A 25,794-nucleotide genomic window follows, 5' to 3' on the forward strand; every position below is an offset into this window, starting at 1 on the left:
CGAGTACATGATGCAACTAACTTTTTTTTATCAACTAAATCTGAAAAGGCTGATTACTCCTGGAGAGAGTGATTTTGCTTAGTCATGTTCCAGGCTGGTTTGCATTATCTCCAGAGGTCTGGGTTAGGGTGGATGTTATAGGCAGTGTGTGATTGGCCCTGCAGGAGGAGGTGGGCCTGTCCAAAGGCTGCAGCTTAACATCTGGAAGTGCTTACTCTACTGCTACTCATTCACTCAGTAGAGTATAGACCGGCACTACTGCAAACTGGAAGATGTCTTTCGTAAAAGTAGACGCAAAGTCCGATTTCTCCTTCCACAATCTGCCTTATGGAGTGTTTTCTACACCGGATAACGTAAGTACAGTATTCTTATGCAGGGGAGGAAGTGCTTGGGTTTACAAACAGATTAAACACTGCTGCATGGACACAAGCAGTGGAGCAGTGTCAAGTCAGCCGGAATATAACACATAGGACTTCCAGTCATGACTTTCAAAATAAAAGCCTTATCGATGCACATGCTTTGAGTAATAAGATAAAGATGAGATGAAAAGTATTAAAGTGAAAATAAAAAAATAGATTTAAGGCGGAATCTGTGCTAAATGAAAATACAATTGTTTTTTCCACATATAACATACAACTATTGAAGCTCGATGCAAGGATCTCAGCAAGATATGTGTAGTGTAACACTCCATATTCAGTACAGTTCTGTAGACTCTAATAATTATTTCATTTTTTTAAGTGACAAATTTATTTTTGATGAAGGAAAAATTGCCTCACTTCCATTTATTCTTGTTAACTCTGGCTGGCTTGTCACAACTCAACATGTGTGGTAATGGCTTTGATAAGGTGAAGTGATGTTATATTTCCTCAGCCCAGACATCGCATTGGGGTTGCCATCGGAGACCAGATATTGGACCTCAGTGAGATGAAGACTTTGTTTAGAGGACCTGTGCTATCCAAACATCAGGATGTGTTTGACCAGGTAATGACACAACCTTCTCTGTGCTGTCTAAGCTGTTTTACCATGTTAATCATTTATAGTAACCAGGGATGTAGTGGAGAGTAAAACCCACCAAAACTCACTTTACCCACCTTTTTAGGTTGACATGAATCTGACATATTGGATGACATCATAGGAAGTACTACCAAACTCATATAAGTTACATGAAGATAAGACCTTTTAAAGTAAGATTTTCACTGATCAGTACCATTGACTCAGTGATACTTAGCTGTCTCCTCTACAGCATGAAAATGTGACTTTATTGTTTTTGTCAGTTACAGGCCACCATTGCTCAAAGGGATGGGAGGGGTGGTGGGGTGCAAGGAAAGTTGTCTAGAATTTCTGTTGGTGTTGTTCCTACTGGACACCAATAGAGGTCCATAAAAGTCACAGATTACTTAATGCCCCTTTAAGGAAAAAAAAATCATTAGTACATGAATGCTTTTATGAAAGTATACTTGATTTTTCTGTATATTGGTGGTCGTCTGCCTTATGATGATCACCGACTTGGAGGTCATAATTTACCCTCCTTTTCATAGCAGTGATAGTAATGGTACTCTTGCTAGAGGATGGCTTTACTATGGGCATGACGTGGTTTTAATGGTTTTAATGGTTTAAGGTTTTAACATTAGAAACTTCAGAGCCAGTGTAAAGTGCAAAAATAAAATTGTCTTTTAAGAAGTGATTTAAAAGATGATACTAGTGAGATACCTAGTGAGATTCATTTTTAAATATGAAGATAAGTGAGGTCAATATAGATCACTTTTGGTAGAGTGTATATGTCTAAAACTTGAAGAGTATATAGTATATGCACTCATTTATGTGTAGGAACTATGAGAATAGCAGAAATATAGGGACCATTTAAGGTGTGATTTTCTTTGAGTCAGTGTACTGCTCCTTCAACATATATCAGTGTATATTAGGAGGAGGTATAAGGAAGATATGGTGTATTATGTGAATCAAATGTAGAGCATAGACTGACATGCTTTCCCTGCCAGCCCACGCTGAATGCGTTCATGGGTCTGGGTTATGAGGCGTGGAGGGAGGCCAGGAGGACGCTGCAGGCCCTGCTGTCAGCCAGTGAGAGCACACTGAGAGACGACATCAGCCTCCGGACCAGGTCAGTCTGCATATCATCTGGACATACAGTAGTATATGAGGCTGATATTGGCTTTTTTATCAGTGTCATCCACCTCTGATTTGATTGATACAATGCAGTTTGTTTTGAATACATATTTATTGTATGATTGATCAATACCACTCTGGTTGTCTATAGGAAGACCTTAACCTGAATTGATTCTAATGAGACATTTTGACTGGATTCCACAAACGCATGCATGAATATGTTTTATTATTATTACTATGATTATTATCCTAGGTTTCAATGGAGAATGTAAGTGTCCCATAGTCTAGATGTTGTTTCAGAGGCTTTTCCACCCTGATAGGAATAAAATTCTGGGGGAAAAGCTGAATACTTGTAATTTTTTGGCATGAAAATGGTCAAATGTAAAGAAACTAATGTCAATTCCTTGTATTTACAACCTCCAATAGGCGTCTAGCTGCAGTATCTGGCAGCGGGCTGCCTTTAGGTCTTTTCTTGAGAGAGCTTTTATTTTCAGACTTTGTTCTTTCTTTCTGTGTCTGCAGAGCATTTGTCCACCAGAGTTCAGCCACTATGCACCTGCCTGCAGAAATCGGTGAGCTCCTCCCATGTGTGACAGGTTAAACTCCTGTCTTCGGAGCTGTGGTTTTGAGCGATGGCCGTTGGATGTTGCGTCCATCCAGAGTTCCAGTCAATGGAGATGCGACTTCCCCCTCAGCGCTGCCACATCTCTGAAATTTATGATCCCACTTTTTGAATAATGCATTTGGTTCTGTCGATGGGGCTTGTCTCAACCTTTTGACTTCATCCAAAGCCAGCCAAGCAAGTCAACAGGAACAGAGGACATGGATATTTCAGCACAAGGGGGCACTGTTTAACAACACATGCATTACATTTACATTCCATTATTTTGGTTTTATTCACTCAGGTCTGTGCTGAGTGACTTCAGTATGAAAAAGGATGATATAGGCAGTTGGCTTGTTGTTTCAAGTGAATCTTCCAGCAGTGTGGACTGTTTTTCCTATCAACTATCCCATCTGTTTTCCCACAGGTGATTACACTGACTTCTACTCCTCCAAGGATCACGCCACCAATGTTGGCATCATGTTCAGGGGGAAGGAGAATGCTCTGATGCCCAACTGGTACGCTATCCATCAAACTAACAACATGCAGTATATTAACAGGCAGTGACCTAAAAGGCGGAGTGAAAGGCCTTGATTTATTCCCATTGTTCGGGTAGATATTGAGAGACAGGCTGGAACAAATTGTTCAAGGCTTTCTGTGAGCAGCAATATGCAGAGGGACACTACAAGGTTTCTCTAATTGATTTGTACCTCAGTGCATCAGCCTGCATTTAAACACTGCAGCATGGCTCTCGGAGCGTCCCCGCAGCATGCCTCAGTCACACACCGCAGCCAGCCTTCATTTATTCTCTGGCTCTCACGGGAGGAATGCTAAGGCTGCCTGGGCATCTCTATCTCTCTCCTTTCTCTGTCTGAGTCTGACAAGCGGCGTACCGGTTACGCACATGTTTGGCAGGTTGTTCTCCCTGGCTGCCGAGGTTTCTTCCCATATCTGTACAAATGAATGGGGTCGCAGGATATTGTTAAGCCGTATTTCTTTTATGATGGACAACATGTTTTTAGCACTTCAGCCTTCATCTATATCTGTATGTTATAGATAAGCGGACCACTGTATGGACTGTTTTTGGACTTTTGAAACCATTCAGTTCAATCAAATCATATTTTTTACTTTTATTTATCAAGGGAAAATCAGCTCCAAAGTGAGCTCTATACTTTTCCAGTAAAAAGCTGCTTCACACCGACAATTACACACATTCACACTGGGAGCTGCCCAGTACAACCACAGTCTTCTACTGGAGGCCACTGAGCAGCAGTTGGGGGTTCAGTGCCTTGCTCAAGGGAACCTTGACAGTAGTTGTTGAGGGAGGAGAGAGACCCACATCTTTCCAACTGGTCATGCGATTTGTACTGGCAACCTTTCGGTTACAAGCCCGCTACCACCGCCCCAGATTCATATCAACTGGGTTCACTTCTAAACACATTAACAGTGTGCAGAAGGGAAATCATGAAGCTAAAAGTGCAAATCCATATACATTTTCAGTAGAGACCAAACATCAATAGGGTATGTAGTACAATGTAGTGGTTGATAACAAGGATTAATGTGGTTACTGTATGAGGCAGAGAGACATTCAGAAAACAGTCAAAAAAGATGGTAGTCAAAAACTACTCCGTTAATCAAACAGTGTGTCCAGTCCTGTGACGTCTTTTTCCTTGGATTTTCTGTTCATGAAGTTTGAGTTTCTGTAGGTGACAGTCTTCTATTTATTCCAAACAAACTGGAAACATAAGATCCATCACTTCCTGTTCGCCAGAGGATTTTTTCCAGGAAAGAGCTACCAGATACCAGGTGTTTAGAACAGACAATGTAAAAGCTTTCATGAACTGGATATAGGTTGAACCACTATTGTGTTATATCAAAAACACTTGATATGCATATAATGTGACTGAATGAATGACCCACAAACACCCTATATAAGATGGAAATGGACCTCTTATCTACAGACACTGATGAAGGCTGGAATGCCGAAATAAAGGTTGAAAATATCATCTCTGTCCAGTGCGACCCCATTCTTCTGAATAGACATTTTATACAAGGTTAATACACCGACTGGTCTGAGCACAGTGGCCCACCTCCAAACTAAATATGCTTCTTCCCACTGTGGTCGTTGTGTTAACATGGTAGTGGTTTTGTGCAGGTTGAGGCTTCCAGTTGGGTACCATGGTAGAGCATCATCAGTGGTGGTTTCTGGGACACCCATCCGCCGACCCTCAGGACAAATGAGACCTGACCAAAGTAAGAACATTTACCTGTTGAAACGACCTTACCGTTCACCATTGTTGCGCTCTATTACTCAAAAAAATGTCACATATTACTAATTTCTCATCACTCATTCCAAAAGTAATATTATGACTGTACTCATTACTACTTGGGAGCAGAAGTTTGTCGCACTGCTGGTTAGATTTCACCTCCCAAATTGGTGTTTCCATTCTTTCTTACCTTCAAAAACAAGGATAAGTCAGTTTTCCCCTCCAAATAGTGTTGTTGTCCAGTGTTCTTGTCATCGTTTGGCTCAATAAAATCAAAGTAGTGGAATCTTTCCACCCAGAGAAAGTCAACATTTGTACCATTTCTCATCAAATTAGTGTGTGGGAATACTTCTACCCAGAGAGTCCAATTTTCTACCATTTCTCATCAAAGTGTTGACAACTAGATGCAAGAAGAGCTTGCACTCACCAATGGAAGAGAAAAACTCCTCAAACCAAGATATTGGAATAAAATACACCATGTTTATTCTACATCTGAATGGAATAGGATATAGTTTTTGGATAATTCAGCTTCAACAATCTGATAATTAGAGGGGGTGATAACAAAAGTGACAACTTACTCTTCGATCGGTAACTGTAGTATCATTACTGAAATAAAAATAGCAATTTGTCATAGTATTTGTTACTGGGAAAAGTAACATTACTGTAACATGTTACCATCCAGCAGTGCTATTCACACACACTTTAACCTCTTGGAGCCGATGGATAACCATATTTACCTTTTCCTTTCTCTTAGCCAAGCCTCCGGTGTTTGGCCCGTCAAAGCAGTTGGACATTGAGCTGGAAATGGTGATTACAGCGTTTACTTTATCTAACCACTTGAAATCACATGAACACATTGGCGACTTCATGTTTATAATGTCTGATTAGATGTTGAAATGACAAAGACATCGAGCCAGGGGGCCTGAGTTGCCTTTCTCAGGGATACAGTCTGTATGCGATAATACATGACACAATACCATACGTCAATATTTATTTTAGTGTAATGTTGTTTCTCTACTCTTTAATAGGCCTTCTTTGTCGGAGGGGGGAATCGCCTAGGAGAGCCGATCCCCATAGAGAAAGCCCATGAACACATCTTCGGCATGGTGCTCATGAATGACTGGAGCGGTAAGAGCCTCTACACAAGGCAACATCACACAAACATCATCCTCATTATACAGCATGTGCTTGCAGTTGGTTTGCAATCTAGATTCTAGCCTGGTCCCACGAAATTGTGTGTAATGAGCACAAGGTCTTAAAATGCCAATAACATGCTTCTTGCTCCAAAAGTGAGAGAAATACACTTCCCCACCATGAAAGGATTACATGGAGGAGACACAACTAGAAACAGCAGTACTTTGATGTTGAAATAACGCTAATAGCAACTAATGGCAATACGTTTTCTACAGTGAGTGAAGTTTTCATTTTTAGCGAAAGTTTTTCTTATTTAACCATGACCTAAACCGTAATCCTAACCTTAACCAAAGTTGTTTTTCCACAACACATAACCTGCAGAGTTCATGCTCCTTTCCCAAAATTTTCTGAGATTGTTCTGATTTTTTAACTAGTTATTCGATGAAAGATGACAGTCTGCCTGCCAAATCAATAGGACTAATTAGCAGTGACTCTTCACTTAGAAGCGCACTTGTTCCTTAATTTGGCTCTGCATTATAGATGTTGTTGCAGCCACTTCATATTTAGTCATCGGGAAGCCGGCCTGAAATGGCAGAGCAACCTCCCCATCAGAACATGACTGGGAATATGCATTATTTACTCAACTGGGAAACCTCTAGAGAAGGTGTGCATCGTGCTGTCGCTCTTTCTCTAATATATCCTCTCTTTTCCTGCCCCATCTAACCATAGCCTGTCTAACAGGTTCCTCCATCGCTGCCAGTGTGTAGTGGTACATAAAAAAGAAGATAATCACCTCCATTCGGTGATCCCAGCAACCACCATTAGAAAGAAATTTCAATTACATGTTCCGAAAAGCATTCCTTTTTGGTGTTGTTTCTTAGGAGACCCTCTCACATCAGTTTGATACGACTTACCATGATGTATACTGTGAGTTTCAGCTTTAAAAGGTGTGGTGGATTTACCCTCCACTACATCCGTGATCTCCTCCCTCTCTCTCTCTCTCTCTTGCTGCATGTATTAAACATGAGGTGGATGTAAGCAGGTCAGTCAATTAGAGCAGGGTTGCGACTGAGGTCTGTTTGAACAGCTCTCTGCTCTCTCAGGTCTTCTATCTAACAGCCAGGCGTTGATGCCTGTCTCTGGAACCAGTCTGATCCGTACTAAGGTATATGAGTGACCAATAGTTCTTGAAGGCTGATACTGATACTGGTATTTTTGGACTGAAGCTGCTGATCTTAAAAAAATGACTATTATCATGCCAAGACATCCCACAAATTACAAAAATATGATGTTTGTCAGGGTGGAGAAGCCTCTGAAACATGCAACTTGATGCTTGTGTCCTTGTGGAGAAAGGTCTTCCCAAGTTGTCTTGGGGAGAACAAACACAGAGAACATCTTTACAGTTTGAGATGGGCTGTGTGCTTGACGTCGCAAATGCGTTCAATTAAGACACACAGCTGTTCATTTTCCCATCTGTTTCATCTGTTTGGATTTCAAGCATCATTCTCAAAGTGAATCTTCCTGTTTGTTCTCGTCTGTCATATTTACAATCGTAATATCAATTCAGTTTAACATTTTCATGCACACTTTTGTGGAAAATGTCTCAGCTTCCCACAGACAACCGGTGTAGTATTGATCAATTCTGCAATAAATACAGTGAGGTCCAAAAGTGTGACTCCACTACCAAGAACTCTTTTTGTTTCATCATTTATCAAAAATGAATACACATGTTTAGTCAAATGATATTTCTCAAACAAGATTACACAATTTTTCAGTAATATAAGTCAAAAAAGTGTATTAGTGTTTACTGAAAGTCAAAATGTCTCAATCTTTGGTTTGTCCACCGTTTGCCTTAATCACAGCTTACACTCGGTCTGGTATCAATTTGACACGTTTTTGCAGAATTTGAGAATCCACATTATTCCAGCTCTCTTAGAGCATCCCAGAGAGTGTGTTGTGATGTTACAGTAGGTTTCGCCTTTTCCCTTTTCAAATGTTCCCAAAGATGTTCAGTGGGGTTGAGGTCTGGTGACTGTGGAGGGAAGGCCATGCAAGTCAGCACTCCTTGCTCTTCCTTGGACTTCAAATAGACCTGGCACAGCTTTCATGCATGTTTAGGCTGATTGTCCTGCTGGAAAATGAATCCTCTTCCACACAACTTTAAGCCAGAAGGGACAGCATGCCTCTGCAGAATAGAGTGCTACTTCTCTTTGGTCAATGTGTAGGTGATCCTGTGCAAGTCACCAACTCCGGAATAAGCAAAACATCCCCACACCTGAATATTTCCATCACCATGTTTGACTGCAGGCTTTATGCACCGTTGTATTAACCTCTCATGCAGCAGTCTCCTCACATAAGCTCTACAATTACAACCGTCATGTTCAAACTTAGATTCATCCGTAAACAAGACTTTCTTCCAGTCTTCAACAGTGAAATTGTGGTATTGTGTAGCCCATTCTAAACATGTAGACTTGTTTTGTCATCATAGGAGTGGTTTGGAAATTGCTACTCTCCCATTAAGGCTGCAGTTTGTCAACCGTCTTTTGACTGAACTTTTACTAACTGGAGTAGGGCATTCTTTGTTCAGTTGGCTTTGGTCACTTTAGGTCTGCCTGGTCTTGCTTTGGATGAAAGTGACTTGGTTTGAGAAAATCTCTCCAGCATGTGTTGTACACCCCCTTAGAAACTTTCAATTTAGCTTCAATTTGGCGCTGGGATAGTTTTTCAGCACTCAGGAGAACAGTTTGGCCCCAAACTGCTTCACTAAGCTCTTTTGACATTGTTATACAACTGGAAAATATTTTTCAATGGAAGTCGTTTTTCAAAGTTAAAGCAATAGTAGCAGCGACAATAATGCATAGAGGACCATATTCATTTAGTCAATATCTGGGAGCAGTGATGGTGGAAGGAGCAAAAAGAGGCAACAGACTTCCAGGGGTGGAAAGAGTAGCAAAATATCAAACTCAAGTTCAAACTCTTAAGTAGTATCTTTGGTGCCAGGTGATGTCACCACATGTTGTACTCTGTAGAGGGTGACATCAGCTGGATGGAGCACCAAAGATCAGCCAATAGCAGATGGTCATTTCAGTAGCATGTTTTTTACCATTAGATGTCAGGCTTTACACAGATTTGGGTTTGGGGTTTAGTTGTTCTTTAAGCCAAATACACTTAGGCCAGACTTCAAAAACTACTCAAAACAGTAAGTACACAAAAAAGCTACTCAGTCACAGTATTGAGAATAAATGCAGGTCATTGCTTCCACCCTTGCTGACGAACTGTTCTATTAGTTGCTGTTGCAGTACCGTTCTCAGCCTTTCTGTGGCTTGGTTAAATATTGAAGCAATCTCTAATCTGCTGCCTGCACCTCTCATGCCATGCCGGAGCCTGACTGGTATGATTTAGGGAGACTTTTAGGGCACATAGCAAGTGGCATTTCAGCACAACAACTAGCCTTTATTTTCTTTCTTTATTCCTCTGCCAGAGCCCACAATGGCCTTCTGTGGAGCGTGGCGGCAGCTATTACTTTTTTATGGCCCTTGGCAGAGTGAGGTGTGAGGAAGAATAGGCGCACAGTGCCATTCTCATAAAGGACCGGGCCACATGAGTCTACTGTTACAACTCATATGACTGGTACTGTGTGCAGAATCCATACAGTAAGGTAAAAGACATAGAGCAACTCACATTTGCCTGAGGTTTTTCTGTTTTATTAAGAAATTATGGTAACACTTTACTTGAAGTGTTTGCTTAAGATATTACACAAATTCTGAATTTAGACTATGGCATTTCTAAAACTCCCTAAGAAATATGTTAAAGTCAGTGAATGGAGAGCAGTGTTTTCTTTTATTAAATTATGGTAACACTTTGAACAGCATTATAAGATTACAAGCCCCTTTAAAGCATAGATAAACTTTTCTCATAATATAATCATCAACACAAGTATCAGAAAATTACATTCAGCAACGCTTCACTTGAAGTAGTACATTATTAGGGATTATAAGGCATCATAAGTGCATTATAAGCAGTGCATGATAATTATTACAATCAGAGCATGATATAATAAACAATGTGCAAAAAATTAGGGGATTGAATGGTAGTTTTGCCCCTTTTTTGAACATTCAATAAAATTTCCACCTGTCTCTGGAACCAGTCTGATCCGTACTAAGGTATATGAGTGACCAATAGTTCTTGAAGGCTGATACTGATACTGGTATTTTTGGACTGAAGCTGCTGATCTTAAAAAAATGACTATTATCATGCCAAGACATCCCACAAATTACAAAAATATGATGTTTGTCAGGGTGGAGAAGCCTCTGAAACATGCAACTTGATGCTTGTGTCCTTGTGGAGAAAGGTCTTCCCAAGTTGTCTTGGGGAGAACAAACACAGAGAACATCTTTACAGTTTGAGATGGGCTGTGTGCTTGACGTCGCAAATGCGTTCAATTAAGACACACAGCTGTTCATTTTCCCATCTGTTTCATCTGTTTGGATTTCAAGCATCATTCTCAAAGTGAATCTTCCTGTTTGTTCTCGTCTGTCATATTTACAATCGTAATATCAATTCAGTTTAACATTTTCATGCACACTTTTGTGGAAAATGTCTCAGCTTCCCACAGACAACCGGTGTAGTATTGATCAATTCTGCAATAAATACAGTGAGGTCCAAAAGTGTGACTCCACTACCAAGAACTCTTTTTGTTTCATCATTTATCAAAAATGAATACACATGTTTAGTCAAATGATATTTCTCAAACAAGATTACACCATTTTTCAGTAATATAAGTCAAAAAAGTGTATTAGTGTTTACTGAAAGTCAAAATTTCTCAATCTTTGGTGTGTCCACCGTTTGCCTTAATCACAGCTTACACTCGGTCTGGTATCAATTTGACACGTTTTTGCAGAATTTGAGAATCCACATTATTCCAGCTCTCTTAGAGCATCCCAGAGAGTGTGTTGTGATGTTACAGTAGGTTTCGCCTTTTCCCTTTTCAAATGTTCCCAAAGATGTTCAGTGGGGTTGAGGTCTGGTGACTGTGGAGGGAAAGCCATGCAAGTCAGCACTCCTTGTTCTTCCTTGGACTTCAAATAGACCTGGCACAGCTTTCATGCATGTTTAGGCTGATTGTCCTGCTGGAAAATGAATCCTCTTCCACACAACTTTAAGCCAGAAGGGACAGCATGCCTCTGCAGAATAGAGTGCTACTTCTCTTTGGTCAATGTGTAGGTGATCCTGTGCAAGTCACCAACTCCGGAATAAGCAAAACATCCCCACACCTGAATATTTCCATCACCATGTTTGACTGCAGGCTTTATGCACCATTGTATTAACCTCTCATGCAGCAGTCTCCTCACATAAGCTCTACAATTACAACCGTCATGTTCAAACTTAGATTCATCCGTAAACAAGACTTTCTTCCAGTCTTCAACAGTGAAATTGTGGTATTGTGTAGCCCATTCTAAACATGTAGACTTGTTTTGTCATCATAGGAGTGGTTTGGAAATTGCTACTCTCCCATTAAGGCTGCAGTTTGTCAACCGTCTTTTGACTGAACTTTTACTAACTGGAGTAGGGCATTCTTTGTTCAGTTGGCTTTGGTCACTTTAGGTCTGCCTGGTCTTGCTTTGGATGAAAGTGACTTGGTTTGAGAAAATCTCTCCAGCATGTGTTGTACACCCCCTTAGAAACTTTCAATTTAGCTTCAATTTGGCGCTGGGATAGTTTTTCAGCACTCAGGAGAACAGTTTGGCCCCAAACTGCTTCACTAAGCTCTTTTGACATTGTTATACAACTGGAAAATATTTTTCAATGGAAGTCGTTTTTCAAAGTTAAAGCAATAGTAGCAGCGACAATAATGCATAGAGGACCATATTCATTTAGTCAATATCTGGGAGCAGTGATGGTGGAAGGAGCAAAAAGAGGCAACAGACTTCCAGGGGTGGAAAGAGTAGCAAAATATCAAACTCAAGTTCAAACTCTTAAGTAGTATCTTTGGTGCCAGGTGATGTCACCACATGTTGTACTCTGTAGAGGGTGACATCAGCTGGCACCAAAGATCAGCCAATAGCAGATGGTCATTTCAGTAGCATGTTTTTTACCATTAGATGTCAGGCTTTACACAGATTTGGGTTTGGGGTTTAGTTGTTCTTTAAGCCAAATACACTTAGGCCAGACTTCAAAAACTACTCAAAACAGTAAGTACACAAAAAAGCTACTCAGTCACAGTATTGAGAATAAATGCAGGTCATTGCTTCCACCCTTGCTGACGAACTGTTCTATTAGTTGCTGTTGCAGTACCGTTCTCAGCCTTTCTGTGGCTTGGTTAAATATTGAAGCAATCTCTAATCTGCTGCCTGCACCTCTCATGCCATGCCGGAGCCTGACTGGTATGATTTAGGGAGACTTTTAGGGCACATAGCAAGTGGCATTTCAGCACAACAACTAGCCTTTATTTTCTTTCTTTATTCCTCTGCCAGAGCCCACAATGGCCTTCTGTGGAGCGTGGCGGCAGCTATTACTTTTTTATGGCCCTTGGCAGAGTGAGGTGTGAGGAAGAATAGGCGCACAGTGCCATTCTCATAAAGGACCGGGCCACATGAGTCTACTGTTACAACTCATATGACTGGTACTGTGTGCAGAATCCATACAGTAAGGTAAAAGACATAGAGCAACTCACATTTGCCTGAGGTTTTTCTGTTTTATTAAGAAATTATGGTAACACTTTACTTGAAGTGTTTGCTTAAGATATTACACAAATTCTGAATTTAGACTATGGCATTTCTAAAACTCCCTAAGAAATATGTTAAAGTCAGTGAATGGAGAGCAGTGTTTTCTTTTATTAAATTATGGTAACACTTTGAACAGCATTATAAGATTACAAGCCCCTTTAAAGCATAGATAAACTTTTCTCATAATATAATCATCAACACAAGTATCAGAAAATTACATTCAGCAACGCTTCACTTGAAGTAGTACATTATTAGGGATTATAAGGCATCATAAGTGCATTATAAGCAGTGCATGATAATTATTACAATCAGAGCATGATATAATAAACAATGTGCAAAAAATTAGGGGATTGAATGGTAGTTTTGCCCCTTTTTTGAACATTCAATAAAATTTCCACCTGCATTCTCCAGAGAGGGCCCATATATTTGAAGGACAGCCCATCATAATGGTGCACAGATGCTTCTGTGCAGCAGGTTTCAGTATTTTCACTACACTGGTGTTAGCGATTTCTCCCTCTGTGACGCTGCTGCTGAATGTGCAGTTTCAGGGAGGGAACTGACATCGCTTTCATTTTGTGCTCCAATGCCGAAGCCCTCATGAGATTAGTCATCCGCTTAGCACTTTTTCTATGAATATTTTCCATGCACAATTTCTAACACAGAGCCGTATGCTAACTTAAACCCCCTCTCTTCCTCTTCTTCTTCTCCTCTCCCCTCCTCTCATTACGGTGGTTTAATTGAAAAGTCTTTCTTAAACGCTCCCAGTGGCTGAGGGAACGGCTTGGCCAATGAGCCATCTCTGTGTGTTGAGACAGAAGAGGAGACTGATAGCAGAGCGGGATTAAAGCATTTATAGTGGAAGATAATCTCCCTGTTGCTTCATTAGTTTCACAGTGAGCGGGAGAGGTTTTGTAGTGTGTGTATATTTCAAGGTAACGTGCATTATATTGCTGTTAAATCCATTCCAATGTGACCGCAATGATCTATTCTTGCAATCAATTGAGGATGATAGGGGGAGTTTTCAGTAAGTATTTGAAAGGTTTTTTTTTTTCCAAATCTTAAGAAGTAATTTCCCTTCAGGCTGGTAAGTACAAGTGCAAAAGCAACAGCGGGGGGAAGCAAATGAAATATGTTGATAGAGCCAAGCTCACACAGGCCACTTATGCCCACGATCATTATCACATTTTATTTTACTGGGATACATTTTGTGCAAATCCTACACACAGTATCTATAAAGTAGTAATTCTCGAGTTCCTTGTTTTTCTATTTTGTCTCCATCTTTGGTGATCATGCCAACTACCCAGTTCTTCTTCTTCTTTTTATTCCAAACAAACCGCAAACATAAAACGCATCACTTCCTGTGCACCAGAGGATTTTTCCCAGGAAAGAGCTACCCGACACCGGGTGTTTAGAACAGCAAATGGAAAAGCTTTCACGATTTCATTTATATTAACATAAAATTATAACTTTAGATGTTTTATCCTGACTGGGTTATTAGTCCCAACCAGTTCATCGCAGCACAGACGCTGCCTGGATGGCTCATTGACCAGAATTGACACTGACTGACTGATGGGTTAGTCCTTTGTACTGAGAAATGCAGAGGCAAGGAGATTTTGCAGTAGATAGGTTATGAGAGAGTAGAGAGGCAATGAGAGTTGAAATGAGAACTTCCAACGACTGTGGTACGCATGAGTTGAACCCCAAACAGTATATTTTCAGTCAAACTGTTTGAACCTCAGATGAGGAGTACCAGTCATAATCCAGTTATTCATGGCACAGTCCTCATCATCTGTGTGTGTGTGTGTGTGTGTGTGTGTGTGTGTGTGTGTGTGTGTGTGTGTGCGCTCTTGCATGTGTGAATATGCTTACTCAAGTCCAGCATTCCAACCCGTGCCACTTTTTCACTTCAGCAACAAATTCCAAAGTAAATTATAAGTAACATCATATACTTTGTTGTGTTGCACTTATGCAGTATCTGTACATATGTGTGTGTTTCTTCCCAGCACGGGACATCCAGGCTTGGGAATATGTTCCTCTGGGTCCTTTCCTGGGGAAAAACTTTGGGACGACCATCTCCCCCTGGGTCGTCCCCATGGAGGCCCTGCTGCCCTTCGCTGAGCCCAACGCCATCCAGGTCAGTACCGCTAAAATCCACTAAAATCCTCCCACACCACACTGGAATGATTTCTCTGGTCAGGCAAATAAAGTATAAAATATATTGATGCATGCTTGTATGGAATCTGATCAAAATGTCATGACAGATTGTGTAATAACATTAATAACATGAATTAATTAAAACATACATTAAAGGAAAAATCCACCCTAAAACACAGCTATCTCAAACACCAATGGTAAACGTCAGATTTTGCTGTCAGTCCCTCAGAATCAAAGCTTCTTTCTAGATCCAGCATTTTGCATCAATGTTCAACAATCATACAGGGAGAAATCCATTGTAGAAGAGGCAGAGAGACCACTTTCTCCACCAGCAGTTGCCTCAATAGACCAGAATGCAATGCAGCAGTGTTTTGAATAAGGGACTCCACTCTGACTTTTCCTCAACTGGAAAAACTCTCATTCTCTCATTCATGCTATGCTATCACTATCACTATTTATTTCCCTCTCCACCTACATTTACTGAAAGCAACAACTTCACTCCCCTTCCTCTGGGGGTTGTCAAAAGGCATTCTGGGAAATGTAGGAAATCACTAAGTGAAGTATAAGTAGACGAGGCAGTTTGAGGGAAACTGGTTACACCAAAAAAGTAAATTACAACCCTTTACAAAAGAACTCCTGGAATGCATTGAACATCACATATTAACAATATCTAACAGTGTCAGAGGATCCAAGGGTGGATTGTTCCCTTTCACTAATTGTAAAATAATTATAATATTAGCTGTTTCGGATGCTTTTCCACCCTGACGTGCATATTTTGGAATTTGCCATGAAAATGGTTAAATGTTTGTTCATTTTATTTCTGTTGTTCCTGTTTTCCTGCTCTCTGTGCAGGAGCCTGAGCCCCTCCCCTACCTGCGACACGACGACGCTTACACCTTCAACATTAACCTGTCCGTGTCGCTAAAAGGTACATACTATACATATTTATAGCCACTGTACATAAAGTGACGATAATCTAATAAATTGTAATGGTTTCTCTATGTAGTTTTGTAGTTAAACACACTCCCTCTCTCTCACTCACACACACACACACACACACACACACACACATTGCGCTTGGCTGTGAAAGCCCTGAGGCCATCCATGGTAATGAGTTACCATTAAATGCTTTTTATGTCTGAGAGCTGCATCTAATCTCTCTCTCTCTCTCTCTCTCTCTCTCTCTCTCTCTCTCTGTTGCTTAATATTTTACCGCCTATACTTTCCACCTACACTTTAAGCAGAGTGGTTGCCATTCCTCCCCTCCACACACACTCCATTATGTTTTCATGGATCTAACACTCACACACACGGACAGTGTTGTAAGCAGGGATGTAGTGGAGGGGGAACCCACCCAAACTCAGTTGCCCTCCTTTTTAGGCTGACATCAATCTTTATGACCTAAATTCACAGCATACATCATCATAAGTAATTTCTAACTGATGCAAGTTATATGAGGATAGGGTCTTTTAAGGAAAAAAATACATAAATTATTGCTTTTCTGAAAATATAGCTGTAGTTTGCCTTAGGATGATCACTGACTGGAGGTCATAGTTTATCCACCTTTTATTTTATTTTTTGTATCTATTTTTTTTTAAATCTATTTTGTAATAGATTTTCTGTTCTAACATAAGTTACTTATGCTGTGTGTTTTTAAGGGCAAAGCATGGCAGAGGCAGCAACCATATGCAAGTCTAATTTCAAGGTAAGAGCTTTGTATACTGAGCCATCCAGTATAATGCAGGTCTGCTCTATGTCTATGATGTGATAATGTTGAGATGTGTAAAGTGGCAATTTACGAGATACTTGTATTTTTTTTATTTTTGCTGCTAAGCGCTCATTGCTGTGGTGTTTGTGCACTAGGGTTTGCCGATAGCCTTTCTTTTAGGGTGAAATTTTCAATCAATCTGGCCATGCAATATACCGTTTGAAAGTGTGAAATCTATATGGATGCACCTTTTTGTGATTAGCAGTGTTATAGCAGCAACAAACCCCTCTTTTGTAACAGGAGTGCACACAAAACAGACTCCATCAAAATGGCGACTCCTTACCTTCAATGACTTCTAAAAGTCCACAAACAACACAAATCATGGTAGTGTCAATATCCTAATCACGGCATGGGTCCATCCAACAAAACTAGTAATAGTGTCACAAAAATGTGCTAACTCTGAAAAACACCGATAGAACATCTGTTGTTTACTTTGCAATTCTTCGGAGCAAATATCGGTGATGATTGGTCACACCCTAATCTTTGCAGCCATTCACTACACATGAGACAATGGCGTTACTGGTGTTGCAGTCAGACTGAGTTATTACTATTGACCAATGCAGTATGGATGGTAGGGTGACTGTATATCCACCTCCTGAAGGGGCATTAGGTAATCTATGACCTTTATCGATCTCTATTGGCAACCAGCGGGAATTGCAACAACACTGATAGAACATATCTCCTCCTACACAAGTCTCTGGCACCCCAGTTTCAAGACAAGTGTCTTGAAACTACAATGGGAAGGGAGATTTTGTAGGGAGTACTGGCCAGAAAGTGAGTTTTGAAAGCCACAAATCTCAGCACTCAGCACTCAGTAATCGTTGAGTCACTGATATTGATCAACAATCCCATCAACCCCCACATATATATTGTGGTCATTTTGTGCTATGAGGCAGTGAAGGCCTTACTTACTGCCCATTTAAAAAGTATGTCTACTGTTCAAGGCTGCAGAGTCCGTCACTGCTCTCAAGACTGCATCACCAGACTGCATGCAGGGAATCGCTATCTGCAGCCTCCCTGACAGTGGATGGCTGTGGAGAACCAGGATGTTGTCTGACTGACAGTCTCTCTCTCTCTCCTGACACCGTCTCTCTCTCTGACCCCCCCCCCCTCTTCATCCCCATCTATCTGTCTCTCTATAGTACATGTACTGGACTATGAAGCAGCAGCTTGCCCATCACACAGTTAACGGCTGCAACGCCAGACCAGGAGACCTGCTGGCCTCCGGGACCATCAGTGGACCTGTGAGTGTGTGTGTGTGTGTGTGTGTGTGTGTGTGTGTGTGTGTGTGTTATTCTATACTTACCTTGTAAGGACCAAATATCCTTACAATCCTTACAAGGATAGAAAGATGAGGAAAATCCTCCTCTTGCCAATCCTCACTTCTATACTTTGGGTTTAGGGTTCAGGTTAGGCATGTAGGTTAAGGTTAGGGTTATGGAATGAATGTAGTCAATGGAGGGTCCTCACTAGTATAGTAATACAAACATTTACTTTTGCAAAGCACAGGACAGGAATAGAAACTCAAGAACATTCTTGAAACACATTGATTTGCAATGGAAACAAGTAAAACTATCACACAACACTGGCAGATTTTTTCATTTTGTCATAAAAAAATTAAGATTTTAAGGCTCAATGCTAGATTAAACTACTTGTTAAAATAGATATTTTTTGCAGTGTGTATGTGTGTGTGTAGGTGTGTATATAATATGAGACAGAGAATGTTTGTTTAGCTGTCTGTCAAACGTTTTGACATGTGCAGTATATTTCTATGTGTATGATGTGTGTGTGTGTGTGTGTGTGTGTGTCCCTGCGCCGTGTGTTTCCAGGATCCAGAGAGCTTTGGCTCCATGCTGGAGTTGTCATGGAGGGGATCTAAGAGCATCGATCTGGGCGGAGGAGAAGCTAGAACCTTCCTGAAGGACGGAGACCAAGTCACCATCACAGGTTAGATTTAATATCCCTCACACCCCGGCTCCAGTATTAGATTCCCTGTGTTTTATTGGTCTTGGATAGGAAGGATATGGGTTTGGGTGTTTTTTTGTATTTTAGGACAACGGATCAGTCTCCGTCTATTTGTTCATTCATCCGTCACATGCGCTATCTCAGACACTGCTGATAGGATTTTGAGGAAACTTGGGGGACTGATGCATGTCACCACAGTGGGCTGGCATTTTCACAATTACACTGGCCGGCCCCAGGGAGGCACCGCAATTACCGGTCAAAACAAGCCCACATATTTGTTACTGAAATTACTTTTGTGTGTTTACTGCTGCCTTGTAAATTGGCTATCAACCTATAATAATAACAAGAAAGAAGAAGAAAAAGAATAACTAAGTTAATTCATATAATTAATATGATACATGAATAATAATAACATTGCTAAATCAATTAGTTAGGTTTATAAATAGTCATCACAATTGTGCCTTGGGACTGTACAGAATCCACTAGTGGAATTTGAATGAGTGCCTTTGGTGCCCATGGTCACCCATGGGTGACAATGTAGAGAATCACTTTATTACTAGTACTAGAATAACCGGTAACACTTTACAATAAGGGTACACTAAGTTAAGGGTTAGTTAATACTTAATAAGGGTTAGTTAATGCTTAATAAGCATTAACTAACCCTTAATTAACAGTTAACTAATGTGTAATTTACTAATGGTGTTCATGTTAACTAAGGTATTAATTTATACATTATTTAATAGTTTATAAAGATGACTATTAAATAATGTATAAATTAATACCTTAGTTAACATGAACACCATTAGTAAATGATTACCAGACACATTAGTTAACTGTTAATTAAGGGTTAGTTAATGCTTATTAAGCATTAACTAACCCTTAATTAATGTACCCTTACTGTAAAGTATTACCAAATAGCCAATACTATCATTAAAACATCCTCGTTAGCTACATAAGCATATTTTTTGTCACTAATTCACTCTTATATAACTGCTCACCTCTTTATTATTCACATTTCCGCCCCTCAAATGAAACTATGCATTGCCATGGAATGCCTTGATGAATCATGGGAGATATGGAAAAGATTTCCTGGCTGTTGCTGTAATTTTGTGTTCAATTCTTTTTATTGTTATTTTCTTCCCTTTTTTGAAGTGCCAACACATAAAAACAAGCCAGTGAAAAACGCAAACTAAGCAACAAAGGATACAAAAACAAGAAACACCAAAAACAAAATACAAATATATATATAATATATATACAGACACATACCTGTACATACATGTACATGATATTGCTGTAACTTTGATGCACTCACCTAATGTGAAGTGTTAAATAAATATGTCAAATTTCATCTCATGCTTTTTTCTGACACGTCACTGAATCACTGCATGTTCAGTAGACTAACAGTTGTGAATTTATATAAGTAACTACCACCCAAAATAAAATGTTTGGGTAGACAGGTGTGTATGACACACATATGCAGGACAGAATCTGTGCTCCGTTCTTTACCTTGATCCCCAGCACGGCCTCCCTGGGAGGCTGCTGAGCCCCGGCGGAGTCAGCGATCAAACAGCACATCAGTTAGTGTGGAGCTCTGCCGGTTCAGCTTGCTCTGCAGAGACACTGTTTCCCACAACTTGTAGCAGTCAAAGCTGCTGTACAAGCCCTGCACACAGCCAGCGGCGGGATGAGAGGCCACTGTCTCAGCACAGTGTAGCATTAATAATTCATTCATTCTCTGGGTTGTACAAGGCTGCCACTGTTTCACTTTCTCCCCCTAAAAATTGAATTTGATACTTGAAAACTAGAAGAAAGAGTGTGTGTGTGTGTGTAAGGGCCAGGGCCCCGATGGCTGGACCTCTACTGCTGATTGAAATCATTAGTCAGCCTTTGGTTGCAGCAACACGCACACACACACACACGCACACACACACACACACACACACGCACACACACACACACACACACACACACCACCCAATCCCCACTCTTCCCCTCATTCTGTCCACACTGCAGGCTAGATTCAGTTGTAAGCTGAAGAGTGACTCACCGCTCCCTTTTTTGTTCGTCCCATATTCAGTTTGTACATATAAAAAGTGTTCACCTGTTTGATTTTTCATTTCATTTTTAATATGCATCGGGATTTACGGTCTTAAAATCTATGAATGGCACTGGTTTCTGTCAAAGTTAGGTGTAAATTCAAGAAATGTATGTCAAAGTATAAAAATCCAATAAGAGTAAAACCTAGTCTGCTGAAGTATTCATCTCCTTTCCTCACTTGGGCTGTGTTGTCTCCCCGGTAAAACAAAATCATAACATATATTATTCATTCTTGATCTTTATAAAATGTAAGTCATTTTGAAAACATTTTCTTTTCAAAATGACTCTATTTTTACTAGGAAGTCTTGCGTTATGTCCCTATAATACATCTTAATAAAAACTTGACATAAAAAGTGCTTAAAAAGTGGAAACCGTATAACATTTGTACTATATAATAATAATAATAATGATAATAATAATCATGTCCCTCTGCCTCCCATCTGTCCAGGTTACTGTGAAGGAGCTGGATACAGGGTGGGCTTTGGACCCTGCATGGGGACCGTTCTTCCTGCCCTGCAACAGTGACACACACACACACACACACACACACACACACACACACACCCCTATCTCACCCTCTATTGTATCTCTGCTTTTTAATTCCTCGACCTTCACCATCCCGAGGAATGAAGAGGACTACAACTAAAATACACACACACACACACACACACACACACACACACACACACACACACACACACACACACACATTTGGCTCTTAAAATGATGTCTTATCAGCTTTAGTTAATAATTCATGACCATTTCTCAAATTCATTAGATGGAGTCTCAGAGCTTTGTAGTGAGTTTTAAAGTGACCTTGTTACTGAAATCCTGTGTAATATTCATCTGTGAGAGGGATGCTCCTCCAGGTCAAAGTGTTACTGCCAATACCAGTGTTCCTTGATGTTTTATGTGTTTTGGCTCCTGATTTATAATGAAATCATCCATTTTTAATCCCTCTAGTGTTTGTGTCTTTCATTTTCATATTGACTTACCCACTAGATGGCTTCACTCTTTATTCACAAGCTACACATTTCTTCCAGCCAGGGTTGGAGAACTTTTATTACATGAAACTGGATTGCAGTAATCTGGTTACAACTAAAGATAACTGCAATCCATAATAGTTACTGTCTAATCAGTACTCAGAGAAATCATATTACAGCCTGTTAATGCCTGTTAATGTAATAAATTGCCTGATAATTTAATTTGTAATACAGCATATAAAATGAATATAAATGTAATGATGTATTGCATTCTCAAAAAATACAATAACAGGTTTTATTACATTTTTGACTAATTTAGAGGGACATTTTATTCTATTTTAAAAAGTTATTACATTATCCACCAGTTCTAACATTATCAGGTGCTTACATATCCGTTCACATTATTGTCTGTAAATTGGAAAAAAGTCTGTGTTAAGCATCACATTCTATGAATTTTAGAATCTAAATAATTATGTTACAGGTTAAAGTTTTAAACAGGTAATATGTAACAGGTTACACTCAGAATATTACCTACCCAGGTGAAGGCTGTTACCAGAAAGTGACTGTCTTGCCTTTTGCTTTCTGCAGATTGTACTTTTAGTTCTACAAACGTTTACTGAAGGCAGAAACAGTCTCATTGGTTGAGTTAAACCTCAGTGGGCGGAGCCAAAGAACCACAGTTTTTCTGTGCTATTTGGTAAGTTAGCAACCTGGCAAACTTGAATGGCAAAGAAAATATAAATGGTAATGACTTCTTTTCTCATTCATTCATGACCGTGGCATTCATGATCTCGTCTTTTTCACTGGGCTTCAGTCTAGTGTTACTAAGCCAGAAACACTGCGGTTCTGTTGGAAGAAATTCTCGTACCACTGAAATCTGCATTGATGTTGTGTGATGCGAAACATTACTTAGAGTGTGTCTGTGCATCACTGTACTTGGGTGTGTGTGTGTGCATGCGTTTGTGTGTGTCTGAAGACTGTATACACCGTTATTGGTGAGAGATTAAGCAAGCTGCTGTAATCATGCAGCAAACCAGGCTGGCTCCCATTTGAAAGGTGGGAGGTGATGAATAAATAATTCAGAGAACATAAAAGACTATCTCTGCTCCCAGAAGAGGATCCAGCGCCAGTGGCCAGAGCAAACTGGTTGGACCGTGGCAGCTTTGGCTGGCTTGCCTGTTTCATTATGGATGCTGGTGTCTTTTTGGCTCTCTGTCCCGTCTGCATTATGGATACTGGCGTCCCACTGTGGACTGATAGACTTGGATGAACTGACTGAAAGTCATTAGTGCTCTTAATGTTGAGTTTATTGCTGCATTAAGTCAGTGAGGAGAGAGCGATGTGTGTCTGCTTACTTTTTAAGTGTGTCTGTACTTATGCATGTACTGGATGTGGGTGTGGGTGTGGGTGCAGATTTCTCCTGCAGCCTCTAAGTCCAAAACGTCTGGAATCACAGAGAATCGGCCAATAAAAAAACCCCACAACTCCATTCAGAGACCAGAAACCCTGTATGTGGGAAACAAGAAAAAATATGGTATTAGTTAGGGTTAGACTGATATATCAGGCTGATATTGGTCTTTCATTAAAAATCAGATCTGGTCCAGTCAGTGTCGTCCACCTCTGATATGATGGGTATGATGGAGCTTGATTGATTACATATTTATTGTAGAATTGATCAATACTACACTGGCTGTCTATGGGAAGACCTTAACCTGAACTGATTCTAATGAGACATGTTGATCAGATTCCACCAGGGTTTCAATGAAGAGTTTTAGTGTCCCATGATGGCCTAAATGTTGTTTCAGAGGCTTTTCCACCCTGACAAGAATAATTTTCTCGGGGAAACACCGAATGCTTTGTTGGCATCAAAATGGTCAAATTCAGAGATATCGAATACCAGCAGAAAATATTGGCTATTGGCAGCTTCCAATCTAAAACCATCAGTACTGGCCCTCAGAAACCCACATCACTTGAACCCAGCATTACTTCTCCCTGCGGTTTCAGACTGTTCAGACACACTGCAGAAAGCCTTGGATGAGGTCAGCATGCCGCCTCTCAGTTTGGACGAGATGAAGAGCTTTTGAGACAGAAACTTTGATGTTTTTCCACCCCATCAGCTTTTCATTTTCAGCGCCGTGTTCCTGAGTGAGTGTGTCATCCTGACATTTCCCTCTGCAGCGATCCTGTTTCACAGCACAGTGGGCAGCTTTGATGTCAACATGCTGCCTATTGTCAGGCCTGTTAAGCCAACACGCTCCTTAAAAAGTAACCAGACCACAGACCTTTAGTCCAAGACTGATTTATAGAACACAGCTTGTGCCTGACTGTGTGAGTGTGCGTGTGTGTGTGTGGGTGGGTGGATGGGTGGGGTGTGTGTGCATGTACCAATTTGGTCGTGAGTGCATCTGAGTGCATGAGTGTGTGTGTATATGTGTGTATATGTGTGTGTGTGTGCATGCCTGTGTGTGCGTGCGCTGCAAAAAATGCCCATCTTAACAGGTCATTTATTCTCAGATTAAATCCTATTTCTCTGAAAACAATTTTGCCATTGGTGTGAGGTAATTTCACTTGTTTCCAATGCAGATCCACTTGTTTCAGAGTTAAAACATCTTGAAACAAGACAGAATAAGGCAAATCATTGCACAAGTATGAAGAAAATGCCATTTGATTACAGAAAGTTCTTGATTTGTGTTGAGAACAAGTGAAATTATCTCACTCTAATGGCAGATTTTATGACTTCTATAAAGAAAATATGATTTTAAGACTCAATACTAGAGTAAATGACTTGTTACGGTGGATATTTTTTGCAGTGTGTGTGTGTGTGTTATTGATGGAGCAGGTGGATTTCAAACTGCGAAGCCGAGCTCCAACGGGCTCTCAAGGTCGACAGGGGCAAAGAGGAAAGTCTGAGGCAGTATCAGAGATGAAAGCAGGAATAAAGCACACTGAATTGGTAAAACGTCAAGCGTGGAGGAATTCTCTAAGATCAGCCCACTGGCTTTGGGCTCGATCTGTCTGTTGATATGTGGTTTATCTGACTCATCTGAGGATGGAGAATAACATGAATTTCTTATAAAGGCTTTGCAGCTGCGTCGCAAATCTCCAAGCATCCACAGCGGACTGCGGAGTAAAACCACACGGACTGAAATGACTTGTTTGAGGTGTTCAATCAGGGGTTTAGGCCTAAGCAGAGGACAGAAATACTGTTGTGTTGGACACAGTCTGCCATGGCATTCTACTCCACCACATTGAAAATCTACTGGGCATCACCAGTCATATCTGTCTCCCAAGGTGTTCCTCAGGGTTCCGTTCTGGGCCCACTGCTCTTCATCATTTACATGCTCCCTCTTGGCCGTATCATCCATCAAAATGGCTTAAATTTCCGCTGTTATGCTGACGACACACATATCTACATACGCACCAGACGCTCCCTCGCTCTGCCTCCCCCTGCTCTCATTGATTGTCTCATGGATATCAAACTTAACAGTGATAAAACTGAGGCTATCCTCATTGCCTCCCCAGCCACCCGCAAGAAAATTGCCCACATCCCACTGTCTATCCCTGGCTAGATCATGTCCCCCACAATCTCCCAGTCATTTTGGATGCTACTCTCTCCTTTGACATCACCACAACAGCTTTCTTCCACCTCAGAAACATTTCCAGACTCTGTACATCCCTCATACACTCTGTAGCTGAGACACTCGTACATGCCTTTGTTGCATCCAGGCTGGACTGCAACATTGTTCTCCTTGGAGTGAGTTCATGGGCTTAACAGGCAAAACTCAACAGCAAGAGTGCTCACCCGAACCAGACCCTGGGAACTCATCCTCCACCCTCCAGTACTTACACTGGCTCCAAGTCCAATATTGCATACAGTACAAGATCCTCCTGCTTGTCATTAAGTCCCTCCATGGTCTTTCAGCTCCCTATCTCCATTCCTATACACCATCTCACACACTTCGATCCTCAAACA

The 25,794-nt window shown here is 40.7% G+C and overlaps 1 protein-coding gene across 1 annotated transcript; it reads left to right on the forward strand.

Annotated features, from left to right (window-relative positions):
* Window positions 1-241: 241 nt before the first annotated feature.
* On the forward strand, window positions 242-21,778 carry fah (fumarylacetoacetate hydrolase (fumarylacetoacetase)). The gene is made up of 14 exons (XM_071920855.2): window positions 242-353; window positions 871-981; window positions 1,998-2,119; window positions 2,647-2,696; window positions 3,153-3,243; window positions 4,881-4,978; window positions 5,747-5,799; window positions 6,021-6,120; window positions 14,855-14,985; window positions 15,858-15,933; window positions 16,664-16,710; window positions 17,916-18,017; window positions 18,603-18,720; window positions 21,287-21,778. The coding sequence occupies exons 1-14, from the start codon at window positions 273-275 to the stop codon at window positions 21,361-21,363; spliced, it is 1,257 nt and encodes a 418-aa protein (XP_071776956.1). The 5' UTR covers window positions 242-272; the 3' UTR covers window positions 21,364-21,778.
* Window positions 21,779-25,794: the final 4,016 nt, after the last annotated feature.

This window comes from Centroberyx gerrardi, chromosome 1 (assembly GCF_048128805.1).
Source record: "Centroberyx gerrardi isolate f3 chromosome 1, fCenGer3.hap1.cur.20231027, whole genome shotgun sequence".
Taxonomy (NCBI): Eukaryota; Metazoa; Chordata; class Actinopteri; order Beryciformes; family Berycidae; genus Centroberyx; species Centroberyx gerrardi.

Coding starts and splice junctions, on each gene's coding strand:
- fah (XM_071920855.2), top strand. CDS start 273: ATGTCTTTCGTAAAAGTAGACGCAAAGTCCGATTTCTCCTTCCACAAT. Junction 354..870: donor TGTTTTCTACACCGGATAAC/GTAAGTACAGTA, acceptor ATATTTCCTCAG/CCCAGACATCGCATTGGGGT. Junction 2,120..2,646: donor GACATCAGCCTCCGGACCAG/GTCAGTCTGCAT, acceptor CTGTGTCTGCAG/AGCATTTGTCCACCAGAGTT.